At 41.2% G+C, this 22,735-nt stretch overlaps 1 protein-coding gene and 1 long non-coding RNA gene across 3 annotated transcripts in view; one reads left to right on the top strand and one right to left on the bottom strand.

Moving 5' to 3' along the window:
- Window positions 1–9,191: 9,191 nt before the first annotated feature.
- Window positions 9,192–22,735, bottom strand: part of ANP32B (acidic nuclear phosphoprotein 32 family member B) — a 39,052-nt gene continuing 25,508 nt past the window's right edge. Inside the window, exons 2-7 of one of the 2 annotated variants that reach the window (XM_040417296.1) lie at window positions 19,022–19,171; window positions 15,493–15,615; window positions 14,138–14,333; window positions 13,471–13,607; window positions 12,979–13,042; window positions 9,192–9,401 (exon numbers count right to left, since the gene is read on the bottom strand). In XM_040417296.1, coding sequence (XP_040273230.1) covers window positions 9,331–9,401; window positions 12,979–13,042; window positions 13,471–13,607; window positions 14,138–14,333; window positions 15,493–15,615; window positions 19,022–19,171 — 741 coding nt within the window. In that variant the 3' untranslated portion in view covers window positions 9,192–9,330. Of the gene's footprint in view, window positions 9,405–12,978; window positions 13,043–13,470; window positions 13,608–14,137; window positions 14,334–15,492; window positions 15,616–19,021; window positions 19,172–22,735 lie in introns of both variants that reach the window. The other variant, XM_040417295.1, reaches the window with a different exon arrangement.
- The window catches only part of LOC120989294, a 34,019-nt gene continuing 33,278 nt past the window's right edge, over window positions 21,995–22,735 (top strand). The window contains exon 1 of the long non-coding RNA XR_005776249.1: window positions 21,995–22,036. This is a non-coding gene — a long non-coding RNA (uncharacterized LOC120989294). The remainder of the gene's footprint in view (window positions 22,037–22,735) is intronic.

Genomic DNA, 22,735 nt, shown 5'->3' with positions numbered 1-22,735 from the left:
CCCCGTCACTTATTAACCCCTTATTAGCCCCTGATCACCCCATATAGACTCCCTGATCACCCCCCCTGTCATTGATTACACCCCTGTCATTGATCAACCCCCTGTAAAGCTCCATTCAGATGTCCGCATGATTTTTACGGATGCACTGATAGATGGATCGGATCCGCAAAACGCATCCGGACGTCTGAATGAAGCCTTACAGGGGCGTGATCAATGACTGTGGTGATCACCCCATATAGACTCCCTGATCACCCCCCTGTCATTGATCAACCCCCCTGTCATTGATCAACCCCCCTGTCATTGATCACCCCTCTGTAAGGCTCCATTCAGATATTTTTTTGGCCCAAGTTAGCGGAATTTATTATTTTTTTTCTTACAAAGTCTCATATTCCACTAACTTGTGTCAAAAAATAAAATCTCACATGAACTCACCATACCCCTCACGGAATCCAAATGCGTAAAATTTTTTAGACATTTATATTCCAGACTTCTTCTCACGTTTTAGGGCCCCTAGAATGCCAGGGCAGTATAAATACCCCACATGTGACCCCATTTCGGAAAGAAGACACCCCCAGGTATTCCGTGAGGGGCATATTGAGTCCATGAAAGATTGAAATTTTTGTCCCAAGTTAGCGGAACGGGAGACTTTGTGAGAAAAAAATTAAAAATATCAATTTCCGCTAACTTGTGCCAAAAAAAAAAAATTTCTATGAACTCGCCATGCCCCTCATTGAATACCTTGGGGTGTCTTCTTTCCAAAATGGAGTCACTTGTGGGGTAGTTATACTGCCCTGGCATTCTAGGGGCCCAAATGTGTGGTAAGGAGTTTGAAATCAAATTCTGTAAAAAATGACCTGTGAAATCCGAAAGGTGCTCTTTTGAATATGGGCCCCTTTGCCCACCTAGGCTGCAAAAAAGTGTCACACATCTGGTATCTCCGTAATCGGGAGAAGTTGGGGAATGTGTTTTGGGGTGTCATTTTACATATACCCATGCTGGGTGAGAGAAATATCTTGGTCAAATGCCAACTTTGTATAAAAAAATGGGAAAAGTTGTCTTTTGCCAAGATATTTCTCTCACCCAGCATGGGTATATGTAAAATGACACCCCAAAACACATTCCCCAACTTCTCCTGAATACGGCGATACCACATGTGTGACACTTTTTTGCAGCCTAGGTGGGCAAAGGGGCCCATATTCCAAAGAGCACCTTTAGGATTTCACAGGTCATTTACCTACTTACCACACATTAGGGCCCCTGGAAAATGCCAGGGCAGTATAACTACCCCACAAGTGACCCCATTTTGGAAAGAAGACACCCCAAGGTATTCCGTGAGGGGCATGGAGAGTTCCTAGAATTTTTTATTTTTTGTCACAAGTTAGTGGAAAATGCTTATTTTTTTTTTTTTTTTTTTTTCATACAAAGTCTCATATTCCACTAACTTGTGACAAAAAATAAAAAGTTCCATGAACTCACTATGCCCATCAGCGAATACCTTGGGGTCTCTTCTTTCCAAAATGGAGTCACTTGTGGGGTAGTTATACTGCCCTGGCATTCTAGGGGCCCAAATGTGTGGTAAGGAGTTTGAAATCAAATTCTGTAAAAAATGACCTGTGAAATCCGAAAGGTGCTCTTTTGAATATGGGCCCCTTTGCCCACCTAGGCTGCAAAAAAGTGTCACACATCTGGTATCTCCGTAATCGGGAGAAGTTGGGGAATGTGTTTTGGGGTGTCATTTTACATATACCCATGCTGGGTGAGAGAAATATCTTGGCAAAAGACAACTTTTCCCATTTTTTTTATACAAAGTTGGCATTTGACCAAGATATTTATCTCACCCAGCATGGGTATATGTAAAAAGACACCCCAAAACACATTCCTCAACTTCTCCTGAATACAGAGATACCAGATGTGTGACACTTTTTTGCAGCCTAGGTGGGCAAAGGGGCCCACATTCCAAAGAGCACCTTTCGGATTTCACAGGTCATTTACCTACTTACCACACATTTGGGCCCCTAGAATGCCAGGGCAGTATAACTACCCCACAAGTGACCCTATTTTGGAAAGAAGAGACCCCAAGGTATTCGCTGATGGGCATAGTGAGTTCATGGAAGTTTTTATTTTTTGTCATAAGTTTGTGGAATATGAGACTTTGTATGAAAAAAAAATAAAAAAAAAAATCATCATTTTCCACTAACTTGTGACAAAAAATAAAAAATTCTAGGAACTCGCCATGCCCCTCACGGAATACCTTGGGGTGTCTTCTTTCCAAAATGGGGTCACTTGTGGGGTAGTTATACTGCCCTGGTATTCTAGGGGCCCAAATGTGTGGTAAGGAGTTTGAAATCAAATTCAGGAAAAAATGAGGAGTGAAATCCGAAAGGTGCTCTTTGGAATATGGGCCCCTTTGCCCACCTAGGCTGCAAAAAAGTGTCACACATCTGGTATCCCCGTACTCAGGAGAAGTTGAGGAATGTGTTTTGGGGTGTCTTTTTACATATACCCATGCTGGGTGAGATAAATATCTTGGTCAAATGACAACTTTGTATAAAAAAATGGGAAAAGTTGTCTTTTGCCAAGATATTTCTCTCACCCAGCATGGGTATATATAAAATGACACCCCAAAACACATTCCCCACCTTCTCCTGAGTACGGAGATACCAGATGTGTGACACTTTTTTGCAGCCTAGGTGGGCAAAGGGGCCCATATTCCAAAGAGCACCTTTCGGATTTCACAGGTCATTTTTTACAGAATTTGATTTCAAACTCCTTACCACACATTTGGGCCCCTAGAATACCAGGGCAGTATAACTACCCCACAAGTGACCCCATTTTGGAAAGAAGAGACCCCAAGGTATTCGCTGATGGGCATAGTGAGTTCATAGAACTTTTTATTTTTTGTCACAAGTTAGTGGAATATGAGACTTTGTAAGAAAAAAAAAAAAAAAAATCATAATTTTCCGCTAACTTGTGACAAAAAATAAAAAGTTCTATGAACTCACTATGCCCATCAGCGAATACCTTAGGGTGTGTACTTTCAGAAATGGGGTCATTTGTGGGGTGTTTGTACTGTCTGGGCATTGTAGAACCTCAGGAAACATGACAGGTGCTCAGAAAGTCAGAGCTGCTTCAAAAAGCGGAAATTCACATTTTTGTACCATAGTTTGTAAACGCTATAACTTTTACCCAAACCATTTTTTTTTTTACCCAAACATTTTTTTTTTTATCAAAGACATGTAGAACTATAAATTTAGAGCAAAATTTCTATATGGATGTCGTTTTTTTTGCAAAATTTTACAACTGAAAGTGAAAAATGTCATTTTTTTGCAAAAAAATCGTTAAATTTCGATTAATAACAAAAAAAGTAAAAATGTCAGCAGCAATGAAATACCACCAAATGAAAGCTCTATTAGTGAGAAGAAAAGGAGGTAAAATTCATTTGGGTGGTAAGTTGCATGACCGAGCAATAAACGGTGAAAGTAGTGTAGGTCAGAAGTGTAAAAAGTGGCCTGGTCTTTCAGGGTGTTTAAGCACTGGGGGCTGAAGTGGTTAAACAACGCCCCCTGCTAAATTGTGCCCTAGGCGGCTGCCTAGGTCGCCTTATAGGTGGCGCCGACCCTGTGTGTATATATATATCGTTTAGAATATATATTTTATGCCATGTGTATCTCACTGACTGGATATAACTTTTTAAGGTTTAGAAAGTATTAAAGTTGTCCTCCTACTAATTGGATTTCATGAGGAGAGCTGAATATTATTAGCCAGTCATGTGTGAAAGTTAATGAATCCGGATGTCAAGTAAAAGGGGCCCATTGTCCCTAAAGAAACAGTAGAGGATAGTGACTCCATCATGTCTAGATTATGGATAAGTAAAATGTCAGGAAGAAACCCTTAATAGTGATGTGTATTGGAGAGGTTAAAAAGGTCATGTGAACATATTATTAGGTTTTTAGAATTAATGTTGAGATTGTCATGTGGTACAACAGTGCCATCTAGAGGTAGATGGATAATAGTATGTCATTTTCACCAATATTTCGGAGTTAAAATGACATCATTATTACCTGCATACAAATACACCCACCTTGTCTGATTGGAGATCCCTAATCTAGAAGGGGGATGAGTTCTTAGATAGCATGGGGTATAAAGTATGCATGTAAAAGTTTAGACAGGAGATCTACACTCTTCAACTGAAACTAACAACTTACTTCAACAACAAAAAAGAAATTTGGATCAATTTTTGTCTACTGGAAGAGTTTTGAGAACTGATCACACCCGAAACCCTGTTCATCCTTGACCCAGTAACGTATATTTGTATTTACTGTTTGTGATATTAATAAGATATTCCTCTCAGCATATAGTCAAGAGTCCCCATACTGAGGGACCATATAGTGTTAAACACCTCCCTAATGCTAGTTGTCCTCTTAGCAAAGATGCATATTGCTAATGGGAGATTGGACATTATCTGAGTAGAGGAAAAAAAACTTTGGGAAATTATATTTCCATAGTATGATTGCCGAGTGGGATATAATATCATATTAATATCATATATATATTTTTGATTGGTCATAAGGAGACAGTGGATCAGTTATGCTTCCAGTATTTGTGTTTATCCTTTTTATATTCAATTGTGTATGAAATATATTTCATTAGTCTTCAAATAATTTTATGCTGGTGAGAAAGCAATAGTGGGTTACACCACCATCTAGTGGTGGTTTGTTGGTACTGCGTCAATTTGCCTATCGATTGATCTTATGTCTGTTTTATATTGGATTTTTACTTATTTATAAATAAATTTTATATTTTTGCATAATTGATTGCCCCTTTGTTTTCACTAATTGCATAAATTAAATTTACAGTATCAAGATAAAAGAAAAGGCGTTTTTATGTCCGCCTAGTGGATTTCCTGAGTTCCATATTTTATTGACATTATATCTCATATAAAATATTTATATTTTATATAAAAGATATAGTTTGACAGTCATCAATATCAGATCGGCGGGGGTCTGACACCCAGCACCCCCACGATCAGCTGTTTGAAGAGAAGGCACGTGCCATCTCCTCTTCACCGTTTACCTTCTCGCCATTGCATCTGCAGCGGTGAGCAGGTGTAATTACACCCAAGCAGTCTCATTCATTTCAATGGTACGGATCGCTCCTATAGTAGTGTATGGGAACAATCCGTCTCATTGAAATGAATGGGACGGCTTAGGTGTAATTACACCTGCTCACCGCTGCAGATGCTTCGGCGAGAAGGTAAATAGTGAAGAGGAGGCGGCGCTGGCACGGCACACGCCTTCTCTTCAAACAGCTGATCGGTGGGGGTGCCAGGTATTGGACCCCAGCCGATCTGATATTGATGACCTATCGTGAGGATAGGTCATCAATAAATATAACTTGGGACAACCCCTTTAAGCCTGTGCACGAAGGTGAAAAATGGCTTGGTCTTGAAAGGGTTAAGAAATTTTCTCTTGCTGTTGCAGAAACCTCTTCACCGTTCTGTATGGGGCTGCGAGAAGTGGCTGGAGCAGGAGCCTCCCCCTGTGCACTTCCTGCAGTAGGACAAAGACCACCAAGCCCCTCCCCCCAGTTAATCACCAGTCAGTACTGGAACATCAGCAAGATTTCTACAAGACTGTTGTAAGAAAGTGCTGCAGACAGTAAGTGCACATTTATCTCCTTAAAGGGAACCTGTCACCAGGATTTTGTGCATAGAGCTGGGGACATGGGCCGCTAGCACATCTGCAATACCCAGTCCCCACAGCTCTCTGCGCTTTTATTGTGTTAAAAAAACGTTTTGATCCATATGCAAATGAACCTGATTTGAGTCCTGTGTCCGGAGATGAGTTAATCGGAAAGGAGCCCAGCACCACCCCCCGAATCTCCTCCTTGCTGGCTGACGTCACAGAGCTGGAGCGCCGAAATCTCGCGATGCGCGAGCTAGCGCATGCGTAGTTCGTTCCCTGTGCTGATGCCAGCACAGGGACTGAACATGATGCCGACACTGCGCATGCGCTAGTGTCATCTTCAAGCGGATCCGTCCCCATTGACTTCCATTGTAAGTCTGGACGGATCCGCTTGCCTCCACACGGCCAGGCGGACACCCGAATGCTGCGTTCGGGGCCGCTTGTGAGCCCCTTCAAACGGAGCTAACAAGCGGACACCCGAACGCAGGTGTGAAAGTAGCCTTACCCAAGTTGTTCTTAATAGCATTTAGAGAGCTTTTTTTGAAAACTGCATTACAACAGCCACATCGGCTATAGACACAATGGTCAGGAGGGGGCCACATTGACTCCTATAGGAGAGTTTTCTAGGCACATTCTGTGACCTGTGCAGAGGTCAGGAGGGAGTAGATAAGTTGTGACAATGATCTACTGCAAATGGTGGATACCGTGATATCTATACACAAAGGCGATACCCGTTTTAATCCTGCTCACACTGATAATTGTAGTAAAGTGGTCTGCACCTATTAGGCCTAGTGGCCAATGTGAAAACTGCAGGACTTTATGGTTTTTATTTAAATATAGAACATTAAAAATAAAAAATAAACATAAATGTGATTTAAACAATAGGTCATTTTTTGATGCCACATTCCCTTTAACACACGAAGACATTCTAAAAATTTTCTAAAACTGCAAAGTATTTTGAACACAAAAATATAGACTAGTTTTAAAAGTGTGCCTAGTATTGACATGAAACAGTATTTTATTGGAACTTCTACCACTATAAATAAAGGACTCCTGTAAGCCGTATTTTATGGAGTGTTCATGTGCTCCCTGTACTTTGGCTGATATTCTCATAGCAAGGCCATCTACAGACATCTGAATAACCGCCACAAGATTAGGATCCTGCAACGTTCCACTGAACAGAGCTCAGTTTAGTTTTGTATAATGTGAATATATACTTTACGTTTACTGTTGGCTTTTTTTTATAAAAATTTCTCTGCAGTATAAAATCCCTAAACTAGAGCGTTGCTAACTGCTCATTATGGAGAGTTCAATGTATTCCAACAGCCTGCACAGCTATGACAACAGAAGGCCTTGGGGGGGCCCTACACAGTGTTAGAAATGTGATTCTAATACAGAGTCCACTATGGGTGCATATATTATATACATTTCATGCTGGAATCACCCGTTATTCAAGATCAGTCCACATCCAATCTGCATTTTATTCAGATTGCACAGGGACCCATTCATTTCCATGCGGCCACAGAAAGTACACAGCCTATGTGAAGGCATACGTAAAAAGGTTATCCAGGATAGGTCATCATTGCACCACCGCCGTTCAGCTCTTTCAGGGAGCCGCCATGCTCACCAGAACGCTGGCGAGTGCAGCCAGTTCCCCAAGCGCAGCAGATGTGCTTGGTATTGCAGTTCAACCCCATTGACTCCAATGCTGTTGCGACGATGAGCATGTGTAATTACAAGAAGTCATCCCTTTCACTTCAATGGGACGGCTCGTTTTTATTCACTTAAATAGACGTCTGTGAGACAGCTCTGTAGTATTCACTTGAATAGGACGGAGCCGTCCTATTGAAGTGAATGGGACGGCCTCTTGTAATTAGCTCACCATTGCTGTTGTGATGGCGAGCAAGTAAACAATGGAGAGAAGGCAGCACTGACACAGTATGCGCCTTCTCTTCAACCAGCTTATTGGTAGGGGGGTCCCGGCTGTTGGACCCCACCAATCTGATATTGATGACCAATCCAGAGGATAGAAAAAGCAATATGAGAGCAGCACTAGTATACCTTCCAGGCCTCCTTAGGAATGCCCAGCCAGTCAGCAATCACGATCCTCTACGGTTGCTCCTTAAATAATCCAAGCATAAAATCGACGGCAGCATGTCCTTCAAGGATTTCTTTAATATTCAAAACCAGTCCATAAAAATGTACAAAAAGTACCAAAGATCGTGCAACTTTTCGACTATAACAGTCTTTCTCAAGCTTGTTTTGAATATTAAAGAAATCCTTGAAGGACATGTTGCCATTGATTAGGTTTGGACTATCCTGAGGATAGGTCATCAATAAAAATAACTTGGACAACCCCTTTAATCAAAGACCCGCTGGCCCCTTCTCCTGCCATGCTCCCTTTTTGCAGAAAGTGGCAAAATCAGTGTACAAATGGCACTTGAGTGAAAAATTTGTTAAGTGTCATTTAAAAAGTCAAACAGCACTTTCGACTTCAATGTCACAAAAGTGTCATGGGTGGAATAATAAATTACCCCTATTCTGCGACAGTTGATACATTTAGAGCTTTTGGCTAAAAATAGAGAGCTGGAGGAGTGTTTCATCCATCTGATACCAACTTAAAAGGAGAGGTCATGTTGCAGGGCTTCTTTGGTACTGGTGAAAGTAGGATATTTTTTTTTACAGATTTTTCCCTGCAATGTCACACCCTCCCCTGTGGCCAGTTCTTAATTGGCGGAAATTATATCGTACTACAGGATTATGATCTGAAGCATACTTCTAAAATATTCCACAACCCTACAAAGCCATGTATAGGTGTACACCTCTGGCAAGAGAACATTTAAAAAAAACTTAAAAATTCTCAAGATTCCAAAATTGTGGAGAGTAGTGTGCACAAACGCAATCCATATATACAGAAAAATAAATACAAAGCACATTACATGATCAAGAGTAATTTACTTCTTATTCAGAAACATACAACTAGGGTTTACCAAATAGTAACATGTTTATTTCACTCAGGTTCTTAAAAATAGTTCATCTGCAATTGTCGCAAAAACTTCCTACTGTAAAAAAATACTGAACTGTTAGGAAAAGAAAGCAAAGCATGAAAAACAGACCCAAACTGTTAAGATTTTATTTACAAAGCTTTTTGTTTTTTTGTTGTACAGAAAGTAAAAATGGTGCTCCGATGTCTATTTAATAGGTAGCCATTGACAATCATGACTCACCAATCAGACACTAAATGGTCTAGTTTGTTAACCCTTAAGAACCCCAATGTAAGTAAAAGCATTGACCCAGTTTGTTTAGCCGAAATTTTATATATATATATATATATATATATATATATATATATATATATATATATTTGCTCTGTATACATATATATTTAATTTTTTATTTTTTTCCTTTTTGAAACTTAATTACAAACCAGGATGCAAGATTCCAGGTAGGGTTTATTGGCTGTAGGAATGTCATAGTAACAACTCTTTGGCTCTTTTTGGGTGTTCAGGGATGGGGCTTGTTTTAATTGTTACATTTCACTTCCAGCTTGCTTTTCAGTAATCCATTGATGGGGCCAGTTTAATCAATACTGTGTAATCCAATACGGTCCTTTTCAATATTTTCTTTCTTTTTTCCTTATACAAATTTAATCATCCTCTTCATCACCTTCATCATCTGTGTCCCTCTTCCGCTTTTCTCCTTTTCCAGCTTCTTCTTCTGCAGAAAAAACATACAAAACACAGATAATGTATTGACCATAGAAAATACCAACATCATTTAGTAAAAAAAACAAAAAATAAAAAAACAAATAAAAAAACTGGGCGATTAATTTGTTCCTCAGCTATTGTTTAACTGTCACTTTCTCACAAAAGCTATTTTCACACCACTTCAGCATATGATGAAGGTGACTAAGACCAGATGCAAGCTAAATGAGGGTTTTTCTAGTATGTGCCAAGCAGTTATATTGTATGGCGGAATGTGCAGTACGGAATGTGCTGTTGTTTTCAAACAAATGCAGTGCTGCAGTTTGTAGGCTGAGCGCGCTTTAAGCCGCAGTGGGTGTCCGCTCTGTTTAACAATGGCAGCGGTTTCTGCCGCAGTATACTCAGGGTATTTTGATAACATTAAAATGCACTGTGTGAACATACCCTTATACAGAAGGCTAAAACGTTTTAGAACAGGGCCTTACAGTCAGTGGCACATGATGGGATTTTGTGCGGAATGCAGGCTCATAATGTGAAATGAACAGAGTCTAACAACCTACTTCAAATCGATAAGCAGACCGTATCCTGTTCTCACTAGCCAAAATGACAAGTGAAAACATGAACCAACGCAGCTATTTTTTTTTTCTTTTGATGCATCTAAACTTGAGAAGTCTCAAATTACGGCACACACCATATTTGCAACGTTTTTGAGCTTCTTGTCACTTCTCTAAACTAGTTAGAAATAGATAGCGCTTACAGGAATCTCCATGGCCTGCCTTGTTTACCATAACCTACACCAGAAGTTGGCATAAGTTACAGCCTAAGTGTACCCTAGCTTTTGTAGATTTGAATTTCTGGAGCACGGGAGACATCTGCCTCTCACTCCAGCGCACAGGAGATCCCGCACGCCAGTCTTTATAAATTCCACCTATTTGTCTAAGTGACCAGCTTAATTGGTCCTGCTGTCTTACTCCATTTCCTCCTCTTCTTGCTAACCTGCACATGCATGGCTGCAGGACCAGACTACACAGGTTCATATAGGTCTTTTTTTTTTTAAATGAAGGCTACTTGTAAAGTTGCTCTTTTTAATTTAAAAGGAATAGAAATCAATGGCCCACTGCAGTGACTGTGCCCAAGTTCTAGCAAAATATAGCACAATGGGGGTCATTTATCAAGATAGCCATAATATCAAGATCGGAGCAGAAATGCCGAAGCCAAGGTCTCAAACTAAGCGCATTCTCCGGCAGTACGTGCGTCTACTCCAGCCTGTAGCTGGTGTAAATTTCAAACAATATTTTTAACGTTGTAACTTTTTAATATAGCTTCTTTTTTTTTTTTTTTACGTGACACATGGGGCTTTTTAAAAAAAAAAAATAACTTTTTTTTTTTGTTTTGCTAAAGGAAAACATTGTTAAAAAGTCTTTCCAAACTAGCCACTGAGGAAGAGGTCGATACCTCAAAACGCGTCTGGTTGTTTCGGGAATTGAAAACTACCCACCTAAAACTTTATACAAACTATCCAACATCACCATCTTCTATTATCTTATTATAAAGACTGAGCCCTAAAAGATCTATTAGAGCGAAAACGTCATCACCTGACTCGCTCTGTACCATGTGGAACATCACATGACATCGCTAAGTTGCTGGGACGCTGAGGTTCATACGATTTTTTTTTTTTCATTATTTATATCGTATTGACTTTTTTTTATTATATATATTGTATTGACATTTCTAATTCTATTCTATTGAGTAAACCAGTTATTTTAACATTCATACCAGATGGTGAGTGCCTGTTTTTATTTTTATTTTGTCTTTTCAAACTATAGCTCCTTATTCTTTAAATATGCAAACGGACACCAAAAAAAAATTAAAAATTAGTTACCTACTTTGTGTTGTCATTTTGATTTATAGTTTCATGTGAACAGGCCTAACTTTTTATAACATATTTTTGCCACATAATTTCACAAGAGGTCATTAAAAAGACCTCTGGGAGACACTGACTTTTTATTTGGACTTTTTTTCTTTTATATAATAAAATATATTTAAAAAAAAAAAAAATATTTTTTAAACATTTTTACCATATGTTACCCAAGAGGTCATTGAAAGACCTGACACTTTTGTATTTGCCACTATTTCCACTGTAACTGGCACATGCAAAGGCCTCATGCACACGAACGTGTGGCAGCCGGGCCCATGCTGTGGACTGTAAATTGCGTTCCGCAATACACAGGCACCGACCGTCGCATGCAGATCCAGGACCCATTCACTTGAACGGGGTCCGCAATCTGCATCCGAATGCTTGCACTACTTTTTTGCGGTGCGGGGCACGGACAGAAAACCCACGTGCTTCTGATCCGTACCTCCGTTTCGCACCGCCCAGATTGCAGACCCTTTTTAAGTGAATGGATCCGCATCCGTGATGCGGGGTGCACACAGCCGCTGCCCGTGTATTGCGGACCTGCTGTTTACCGGTCCACAATACGGCCATGTGCACGAGCCCTAAAGAAACCCTGAAGGGTCTACCCCTGAGACACCCAGCGATCATGTGAACCCTGGGTTCAAGAGAGGAAGCGGCACCACTGACCTGACAGCTGTAGACCCGACCTGCTCCTGCTAGAGTGCAGGACCTCAAATTCAGCACCGTGCAGCGCTCTAATCAGAAACACAGCCGATTTCACAAGCCATTGCTTTACGGGCTGCGAGCTGTTCACCTCTGGTATAAAGTTAGATCCCTGCCGATCAGCTCTTTGAAGGGCACTTGTGCAAACTCTGCTTCAGCTTCAAAATTACCCGAGCATTATCTCGCTTGTAGAGGTGGTGCAGTGTAATTACAACTTCTCATCCCTTTCAAGTAGATGGTCCAAGGAAGAGAACAGTGCAACAGAGACATGTCGTACATCAATACGTCAGTGACATGCACATTGATGTACTAGAATTCAGCATGTCACCGCTAATGTTTGTAAACTAACATCAGGAAGAGAATTGGACCAGTGCCGCAGAAATCGGTGCTGGCAAAAGTGCCAGGCCTCTTCCTAGGCCAGTGATATCCTGTTCAGCGGTAACAGCTTAGGAGCAGCTGAGTCCTATTCAATGAATGGGACTAAGCTGCAATACTAAGTCCAGCCTCTATCCAATGGACAGCTCTCGTCCCCCTCTAACTGCGGAAAGGAGGGGTTTCTGGGTGTCAGACACTTGCTGATTTAAGGATAGGTCATCGTTGTCCAAATATGGGAAAACCCATTTGTTTTGTTCCTGTTTTTTTTTTTTTTTTTTTTGGCTGTTGCCTAAAAGAGGTTACCAGACAGGCATTTCAGAACAAGAATGGTCAAAAACCATATGAACAAACAATATCTGTTAATGGCCATGCAGCTTTAAGAGGCATTAACAAAATTATAGCGAAAAACTGCAGGTTCTGCAAGATTTTGTTAAAACAATATTTCTGTAAGTGAAATGCTGCACATTCTTTTCTCATATGCCACTTTAGAATAATGACTATGTATGATCCATCTATAAGTTTAGCAGCTGCTAAACAGAACTGTATTAAGATGGTAAAAGCATAAACCAGTATGGCTACTACAAATTAGACAAACCTTCATCTTCTTCTTCATCCTCCTCTTCATCATCTACTTCTCCATCATGTCCAAATTCCTCATCCTAGATAAAACATACTGGGGTTAGAACAATAAAGCAGTTTATTTTTACATATAGCCAATACATTAGTAAGGCCATATTCACATTGGTGTTTGCAAACTCCATTCCCTCAAACATCATTATGTAAATGGTTTAAAGCACAAAATGAGAGGGAACCATTTTCAAATGAAATATTTGGAATTGCCGCCTCTCCCCCTGGTTAGGGATAGCATTCTTATTTTTGTCAAATGCAGCCTACTGCTACTTACAGCTTATGCAGACACAGACCTCAGGAAATATTTTGTACAAGTGAAGTGATAAAGAAAGTATAATAATGGCATTTGTGTGTAACCTCTCTTTTCAGTAATTAAGTGTATGTTAAATTTAGTCTAGTTTATTATTTGATAAATAAAAATTAAATCAGCACACATCCAACAAAATATTACGCTCACCTCTTCTTCGCCACTACCGTCCTCTTCTTCATCTTCTTCCCCAACCTCTTCTTCATCTTCATCATCTTCCTCCTCCTCATCTATATCTTCTTCCTCTTCACCTTCCTCCTCTTCGTCATCATCTTCCTCTTCCCCTTCTAGAAATAAACATTTGCAAAGAGTGTACATATGAATATTATGGGATAATATATGCACAAATTATCTGTGTATTAGGAATCTAATGGAAAGTAGTACCAATACTGGAAAATGCAGGGAATGTTTCCGTCATCTATATTAAGTACTTTTATTATTATTATTTTTTTTTCAATCAATGGAAGTGATTTTTCCCCCCAAAAACGCTCTGCATGTATATACAAAAATCTAACATCCAGATACTAAAACTATATTAAAATTAAATCAAAAACGGCAGGTACACTAATGGCAGGTAATGTAATTTTTTACGGAAAGTCTTCTCATCAACATTCCAACTGAGCGCTGAAGATGCCTGTGTGTAACAAGTCAGATAAGCAGGGTGATGGGCAGTGATAGGGCAAATGTATATGACTTGGGTAGTGGCAAGTGGCAGGCTGGAAGCCTCTGTATGTTAGACACAGGCTTCTTTAAATGGCTGTGGACCTATGCTTGAAAAACTGAAATAGCATTTTATAGGATTAAAAGCACAGCGCACCTTCATCTTCCTCCTCCTCATCGACACCATCTCCATCAGCCTCTGCATCAGAGTCTGGTGCTTCCTTATCGTCTCTGTCATATCCATCCAAGTACGTCAGCTGAGGGAGGAGTTTGAATACACTTTCTCTGTAGTCATTTAAGTTTGTTACTTCACAGTTAAACAGGTCAAGACTCTTCAAATGTTCCAATTTTTTCTGAAATATATAAAATTATTTTCAGGTCAGTAGCATATCTAACTAAATGCGTCCACTGTGACACTACTGTGAGATGTCTGGTTGCAGACTAAGGGTCCATTCACACGTCCGCAAAATGGGTCCGCATCCGTTCCGCAATTTTGTGGAACAGGTGCAGACCCATTCATTTTCAATGGGGCTGGAATGTGCTGTCCGCATCCGCAAAAAAATAGAAAATGTCCTATTCTTGTCCGCAATTGCGGACAAGATAAGGCATTTTCTATGAGAGTGCCGGCGATGTGTGGTATGCAAAATGCGGAACACACATTGCCGGTGTCCATGTTTTGCGGATGCGCAAAACACATATGGACGTCTGAATGGACCCTTGAAGGATAAAATTTGTGTGTTCCTGGAAAGACCTCTTACTGGTTTAAATGTCACCCAAGTTCTATAATCACTTTCCAATCACCAACTGTGTTTTGACTACACGATTCAAAAACATAGCATTTGGTATACTGACATGCGTCTACATTTATGAAGGACTATATATTGCCGAACCCCCATCTAACACTGAGCTTGCAATAGAAACATATTTTGTTGAGCTCTTTTCCCAAGTCAGGAGTCATTTAAAACCCAGCACTAATATAATAATGTTGTATGAACACTTGCTAACAGGGTATAAAGATATGACTAAAGGGTTTTCCAGAAGATAGGTCATCAGTATCTGATCGGTTAGGGTCCAACACCCGGGACCCCCGCTGATCAGCTGTTTGAGAAATCAGTGGTGCTTGCAGTAACACTGGTCTTCTCCGTGCTCACCAAGCACAGCTCCGTACATTGTATAGCGGCTGTGCTTGGTGTCACGCTCGGCCCCATTCATTTCCATAGGGTTGAGCTGCGCCTAGGACATATGATCGATGAACGTGTTGTCACTGGCCTAGACTAAGCTAGAGAAAGCAGTGGTGCTACCACAAGCCCTGTTGCCTTCTCAAACAGCTGATCAGTGGGGGTCCCGGGTGTCAGACCCCACAGATCAGATACTGATCACCTATCCTGAGGATAGATCATCAGTATTACAAAACTCAGAAAACCCCTGGAAAGAGTATTGTGATGTATACAGAAACAGCAGGGCTGCTTTTTCAACAGGCAAGGGACACCAAGCAGCACATCCATAACCTACCAGAGGTTCCAATGTGCTAATGTCTTTTAATTTATTTCCACTGAGATTTAGATGTGTGAGGTTGGGAAGTTTCTCTGCTAATACATCCAGACCTCCCGAGATTCTATTGTCACTTAATTCAAGCTGAAAAGACAGACAAAAAAAAAACATTTTTTTTACATGATTTAGGGAAGATGCCAAGTATAGACCATTCGTTACATACACACACATATTCATACATATACATCATGGGCCCACAAGGGCAAGCAATATTGACCAAATATATACACACTTCCAGTGATGTAATGTAACTTTGCTAGTAAAACAATCAAAAAGGTGTGAAAAATAAAAATACATATTAAAAAGGGTTTCATACATCATATTCTCTTTCTAACAAAGAGAACGAGAACTGTACCTCACATGGGTCCAGAGCTCCCCCCATGTATTGCTTTAATTGTTCTGCTAAATTAATTTCAAGCTGGCAGCTCAGGTGGTGTGTACTTTATCAGGGGGGGGGGGGGGTGTCCCACAATATGGACCAGACTAGGACATGTTCTATTAAACTTCCACATAGATATGCAGAAAACACAGTGTGCATGAACCCATATAAAAAAATAAAATGCAGATAGCACATGGATGAAAAATATGGTTGTGTGCATATACTAATATGGCTATATTAAATTTTTGATTTACATGCCCAGAAGTATTCAGATCTTAGTGCTGGTTTGAAAAAAATGTTGAGACAACCCTTTAAAGGGCATCTGACAGCAGATTTGTACATATGGCTGACCTGTTACATGTGCACTTGGCAGCTGAAGACATCAGTGTTGGTCTCATGGTCAGGTTTGCCTGAGAAAAATGAGGTTTTCATATATGCAAATGAGCCTCTAGGAGCAACGGGGGCGTTGTCTTTACACCTAGAGGCTCAGCTCTCTATACAAATGTCACAACCCTTGCACTTTGATTGACAGGATTAGGCGTGATCACGTTTACACTGCCTGGCCCTGTAAATCAAGGTGGAGAGGACACTGAGAAAGCCGAGTGGTCAGTTACCGTATAGAAAACGCTGTGAAAACAAACCCATAAAAAACTGTTTGCATTTTTTTTCCCCCCAATTACATTCCATTTGGATTTTTTTTCCTAGCTTTCCACTACATCACATGTAATATTAAATAGTGCCATTAAAAAGCTTGTCCTACAAAAAACAAGCCCTCATATGACTATGTGAACAAAAAAGTAAAACAAATGCAAAAAAGGGGTTAATAACAGACCATGTACTTTGTCTGGAGAAAGGGGTAATGGAGAATCAGAAATGACCATAAAGCCCCCTGAAGACAGCAGCAGCTACCCCCGGTAAGTGCTCCACAGTACTGGCTGCCAGAGCCCAGACACCTTGTGGAATGTAGAAGCAGCTGAGAGCATATGAGGCGAGGTGCTCCTAGGGTCAGGGGCATATACTATACCGGTTACTGACAACTTTTCCATTGAAGCTGCACTGGGGATGTGCACTGCTGGAATTTCTGCCTGTGTTGTTGGATCAGCCTTTTGGAAATAGCTTCACATGGACAGTACCCTTCCTTGACAAGGACCAGAGGCAATCCCACACATAGAAGATACCACCCAGCTTGTCACTCTTCCTAAACAGCGTGGCTGGGAAGCTTCAATAATACATCTCCAGGCTTTTCTGCTGCACCAAGGCCGAACCCCAAGTCAGGACGCTGTTTGTGCGGACCCACACAAGATTTGGGCTCCAACATCAGGACACTTGTTCTGCCACCCTAAAGCTGAATTTATGGCCTATTATGCCTTGCCTTTACTGTAACTGGCATAATGCACTGTAATCTCTTATTCCTCTGTTCACTGCCCACCGCCTGGTGCTCACTGCAGAGGAGAAAGTGATTTCTATTACCTGCCATGCAGTGGACAGAGGATCACTCTGCAGAGCCCGGTGGTGGGCACAGTGACCAGCAGCACCAGGTGCCAAAATACTATGTAAGTAAGCATCAAACTCTTCACTGGCTTCTCTTAGCATCATGTAAAAGGCAATTATGTTTTATTAGCTCTAAAATGCTTAACACCTGCTGGAACAGCCCTTTTAATGGCTGTGTGGTTCTGCAGGTTAACAGAACCATGCAGCCTAGATCACTACGACATCCCTAAAACTGCATGTCAGCATGGTTTTAGTCTGCACTATGGATGTACCATGGGCTCACCAATAAGATTTCTTGTAGAAGACAATCTGTGATAAAAACTAGGATTCCTGGCTGGTCCTAAAGGTGTGCAGATGTCAGGGCATGGAGGAATTCTAGTACCCCAGGGGAAACGGTGCACATTTAGCTAGATGATTAAAGGGGTTGGTCACTTTCTGGTTACTGTTGATCAATGTGTATACAGGATGACTAGATGGTACTTACAAATATAGTCTTTGGTGATATTCTGCGCCAGTTTCTATATGCCCCCTTGTTGTCAAAGTCTTTTGTGCTGTCCATAAAATGGCTACTGATGGAGGGTCATGTGACCAGGCAGTTCATTCAGTGTTCTCCAGTCAGATACACTGCACCTGCCATCTGCACTTACACAGTTGGGAGTTTAGTGCAGGTATAGGGTGTGTAAATGGAGTCATGTGTCTGGTCACATGAACCTCCCATCAGTGGCCACCTTATGGACAGGACTAACAAGGGGACATGGCTTATAAAATATAGCAATTGGTCAACGGTAGCCAGAAAGTGGCCAACCCCCTTTAAATAAAAAAAAGTCTGAAGGGCCGTCTTTCATAGGAAAGCTAGATTATAATCACCTAGTGGGATAGGATTTTAAAGACAGGCATCCATACAAGTATTGGGGCTGCCCAGATTTACCTGCCTACTTGTGGGTCAGTCTGAGCCTGCAGCAGTTGAATAGGTATTCCCATGTTAGACATTGGGGGCATATTGCAAGGATATGCCCCCAATCTTTGATAGGTGTTGGTCCCACACCTATACTTAGAACAGAGCCCTAAAAGTTCCAGAGGTCACAACACACAAGTGCGGCCACTTTTCATCAATTTCTATGGGAATGCTGAAAATAGCCAAGCGTCGCACTCAACTATTTTTGTAAGTCCCACTGAAATGAATGAGAAGCACAGCATCGAAGCGCGGCCACTGCTTCATTCATTTCTATGGGGCTTGCGGAAATAGCAGAGCCAGGGCACGGCTTTTTTCAGCAGTCCCATAGAAATGAATGGAGGGCGGCTGCGCATGTGCAGTGCACCCTCTGTTCTAAGTATAGGCGTGGTCCCAGGGGTGGGACCCACACCTATCAGACATTGGGGGCATATCCTAGCAATATGCCCCCATTGTCTAAGATGGGAATACACCTTTAAACCATAACATTTCATTCTTCAACTTCATAGTGTTGCTTCTGACCACTCCCCTGCAGGTGCCTCTTCATTTTCAGATTCCCAAAAACTTCCACCTATCAGAAAGTGATGGCATATCCTAGCAATCTATCATTACTTTCTGTGATGGGAAAACTACCTGTAAGAAAGTCACATATCAAACCTGAGACTTACCTTTTTTAACTTGGGTAGTTTTGGAAGGGTTGAAACAGACATCAACATGACATTTATTAGGCTGAGGAACTCTAGATTGACAAACTCTGCTGTTAGACCCTCAATTTTGAATTCTCGTGCTCTGCAGTTGTCAAGTACCAGTTCTCGTACCTACAGAGAAGCAATGCATAACATTACAATGGCGTATAAACCCCCTCAAACAAACAAAACCAATACACATAAGGCAGTAAAATTGTCAATGATGGCCACAGGAAGGTCTCCTGCTCATGATATTGCACTATTACTACCCTGCCACCTTGTAAAACTTCCTTCTGACTGCTGGCACCTTATATTGTGCTGTTCTGAAAATATGTTCAGCGATTTAAAAACAAGATTATTATTATTATTTTAAATTTCCTTTTTAATGAAAGGGTTGATAGAGGTATACAATTTTATTAAAGGGGTACTCACTCTGGTTATAGAACCTTATCCCCTATACACAGGATAGGGGATGACTATGGGAGCGCTGCCATATCTGGCACTCCCATAGAAATAGATTAAGCGGTGGCATGCATTTCCAACCGCTCCGTCTATTTCAGGGAGGCTCCACAGGGTACCAGGCACCTATTCTTGTGATCGGTCGGGGTCCCAGTGGTAGGAACCCCACAGATCTGATTAGCACCTATCCTGCAGATAGGGGGTAACAGTCTATAACCAGAATACCCCTTTAATATTGATGCACCAGTATCTTCCCCTACACAATTAGGCCTCATGCACACGACAACAACAAAAAAAAGCAAAAAAACGGATGCCGCCCGTATGCATTCCGCAATATGCGGAACAAAATGGGCGCCCATAATAGAAATGCCTATTCTTGTCCGCAAAACGGACATGTTCTATTTTTTTGTGGGGCAATGCATGTCCGCATCTTTTGTGCCCCAATAAAGTGAATGGATCCGCATCAGAGCCATAAAAAATGTGGCTCGGATGCAGAACCAAACAATGGTTGTGTGCATGAGACCTTAGGGCAAGGTTTCATAAATTCAGGATTTGGACCAAACACAGTATTTTACTAAAGCTGCTGCTGCTCTGGTCATTTACATTCCAAAGTGTCATCCAGGTATGTGCATTTACTACTATACAGACACTGCTTCATTGAGTCTACTTACTATATAGCAGCAATAAACTTACAATATGGACCCTGCAGCTTCTTACAGTACTGTGTGTTGAATTGTCCACACATTACGTCATTGCCAGGTACCAGAACACAACAGCGACAAAATGATGCCAACATAAAGTATGTGGGGAGATAGATACGAGTCTAATCCAGGATAACGTGGAAATTAGTGGGTTTTTTTCACCCATTGGTGACGCAACTTTTTAGCTCCAACATGAAGCTTTTCTCAAGCTTGAGAAAGGCTTCATGTTGGAGCCGAAACGTTGCGTCACCAATGGGTGAAAAAAACCCACTAATTTCCACGTTATCCTGGAGTGCTGCTCTATTTTTTGGGGTAAGCTTGCCCTTTTGAGCTTGCACCCGCAGTATCACAGTATTGTTTATAGGTTGGTGCTGCCTTACTTTTTCTATTATATTTTTGTATAAAGGTAAAACATTGACCTAACTTTACCACTAACGAGATGTACGTGTTACGAAAAACAGTCTCAAAGGTTTGGATAAGTAAAAGCATTCCAAAATTACCACCACAAAGTGACATGTCAGATTTGCAAAATGACAAGGTGAAAACTGTCTACGTCTGGAAGGGAATAAAGGTTTATCCATTTTTTGTTTACCAGTTTATAAAGTGGTCCCTAAAACTTCCTATTTTTCTAATGAAAGTAGCATCATCACAATGGCCCACACTTGGTAATTCAGTGAAGTACATAAATGAAAGCTACTTTCACATCTGCGCCTTTTATTCTGGTTTTCAGAGGATCTCAAAACCAGAGCAGAACACTTCCGTTTTATCCCCGTGCATTGTTAGGATGCATTCTGTTCCGTCTTGGGAACAGACACAAAACCACTCCAAGCTTTGGTTTTGTGTCCGGTCTGCTGGACCCATTTTCTTCAGACCCGCCACCCATTGACTTTAGTGCTAGATCCGGTTTGTTAAGTTTCTAATTAATACAACTGCATCTGAATGGAACGGATGCATCCAGATGTATTAAAGGGGTTCTGTAGTTTGTTTAAACTGATGATCTATCCTCTGGATAGATCATCAGCATCTAATTAGTGGGGGTTCGACACCCGGGCCCCCGCCGATCAGCTGTTCGAGAAGGCAGTGGCGCTCCAGGAGCACCGTGGCTTTCTAACTGTTTACCACAGGCCCAGTGATGTCACGACTAGTATCAACTGGCCTGGGCGCAGCTAAGCTCTGTTCACTTGAATGGAGCTTAGCCCCGCCCAGGCCATTGATACTAGTCGGACCCCCGCGGATCAGATGCTGATGATCTAACCAGAGGATAGATCATCAGTTTAAACAAACTACAGAACCCTTTTAAATTGAACTGAAGCGCTTTGCTCTGGTTTTGAGATCCTCTGCCGGATCTCAAAACCGGAATACAAAGCAAAGGTGTGAAAGTAGCCTTAGAGAGGGTAGAGAGGAGAATTACTTCTAATTTATTATAAGAAGAATGTTTTTTTTTATAAAAAATTACCTGTCACCACGAAATGCAGTGCAATCTGCAGGCAGCTTGCTATAGAGCAGGAGGAGCTGAGCAGACTGATGTGTAGTTTTGTGGGAGAAGATTCTGTAACATTGAAATCTCTGCTAAAAACACCCGCCGAACACAGACTGCACAGCTAGCTAACTTATTTTCTGGTTCAGCAGCAAAGTGAGTGAAGGAAAGGATCCCATAGCTAAGCAAGGCAGACACTAGAGGGCATCATAAAACCCCTGTTAAACAACACTCCACACAAACTAGTATGTGAAATGCAATCCTTCTGGACAGTCTCAAAGGTGAATCTGGCAAATCACAAGGTAAACAAGTGTAAAAGTCACAACAAGCACTGCAAGAGAGACGCTCATTACTGATCAGGTACTTATATATCGTGGATTTTTGGAATGAAGCATTTTTATTTTGGTTTCGGTCAACTTACCTTTCAATGATGACATGGGAAATAAGGAAAACAGATTGTACAACTTACAAGAAAGCAGGGGTCTTCACCACAATTATGTACATATAAAACATCATAACTAGCTATGTTCTTTGGTAAACAATTGCATTATGCAGAATGCCATAGAAAATAATGGGTTGTGTCAAAGCAGAATTCCCTCTCCATGGATGCCACTCTGCTCAGCTGCTAATAACGGCATATTACACACTGGAGATCATTTATCAAGACAGGCATTTTCCATGTAGTTCTTGATATCCCCCTGCGTCTCAAAATGATGCATCTAATTTATCTATTATAATTTTAGGTGCATACCTTGTCATAAATAAATAAGTGTTTTCTTCTATCTTGATGACCTGTCCTTGAGGATAGGTCATTAATATGCAACTGGTGGGGGTCCTGATCCTGGCACCTCAGGAGATAAACTGTTTGAAAAGGTCAACCACTCCAGTGAGTGCTGGGGCCTCCTCGCAGCTCAGCTGAGCTGCAATACCAAGCACAGCCGCTATACAATGGACGACACTTTTACAGCTCAGGCCCATTCACTTGAATGGGAATGAGATGCAACTAGACCATATGACCAATGAAGGTGACATAGGAAGAGGCTGTGGCGTTTACTTTTT

The sequence above is a fragment of the Bufo bufo genome, chromosome 2, assembly GCF_905171765.1.
Source record: "Bufo bufo chromosome 2, aBufBuf1.1, whole genome shotgun sequence".
Classification (NCBI taxonomy): domain Eukaryota; kingdom Metazoa; phylum Chordata; class Amphibia; order Anura; family Bufonidae; genus Bufo; species Bufo bufo.
This window is presented reverse-complemented; position numbering and strand designations above follow the sequence as displayed.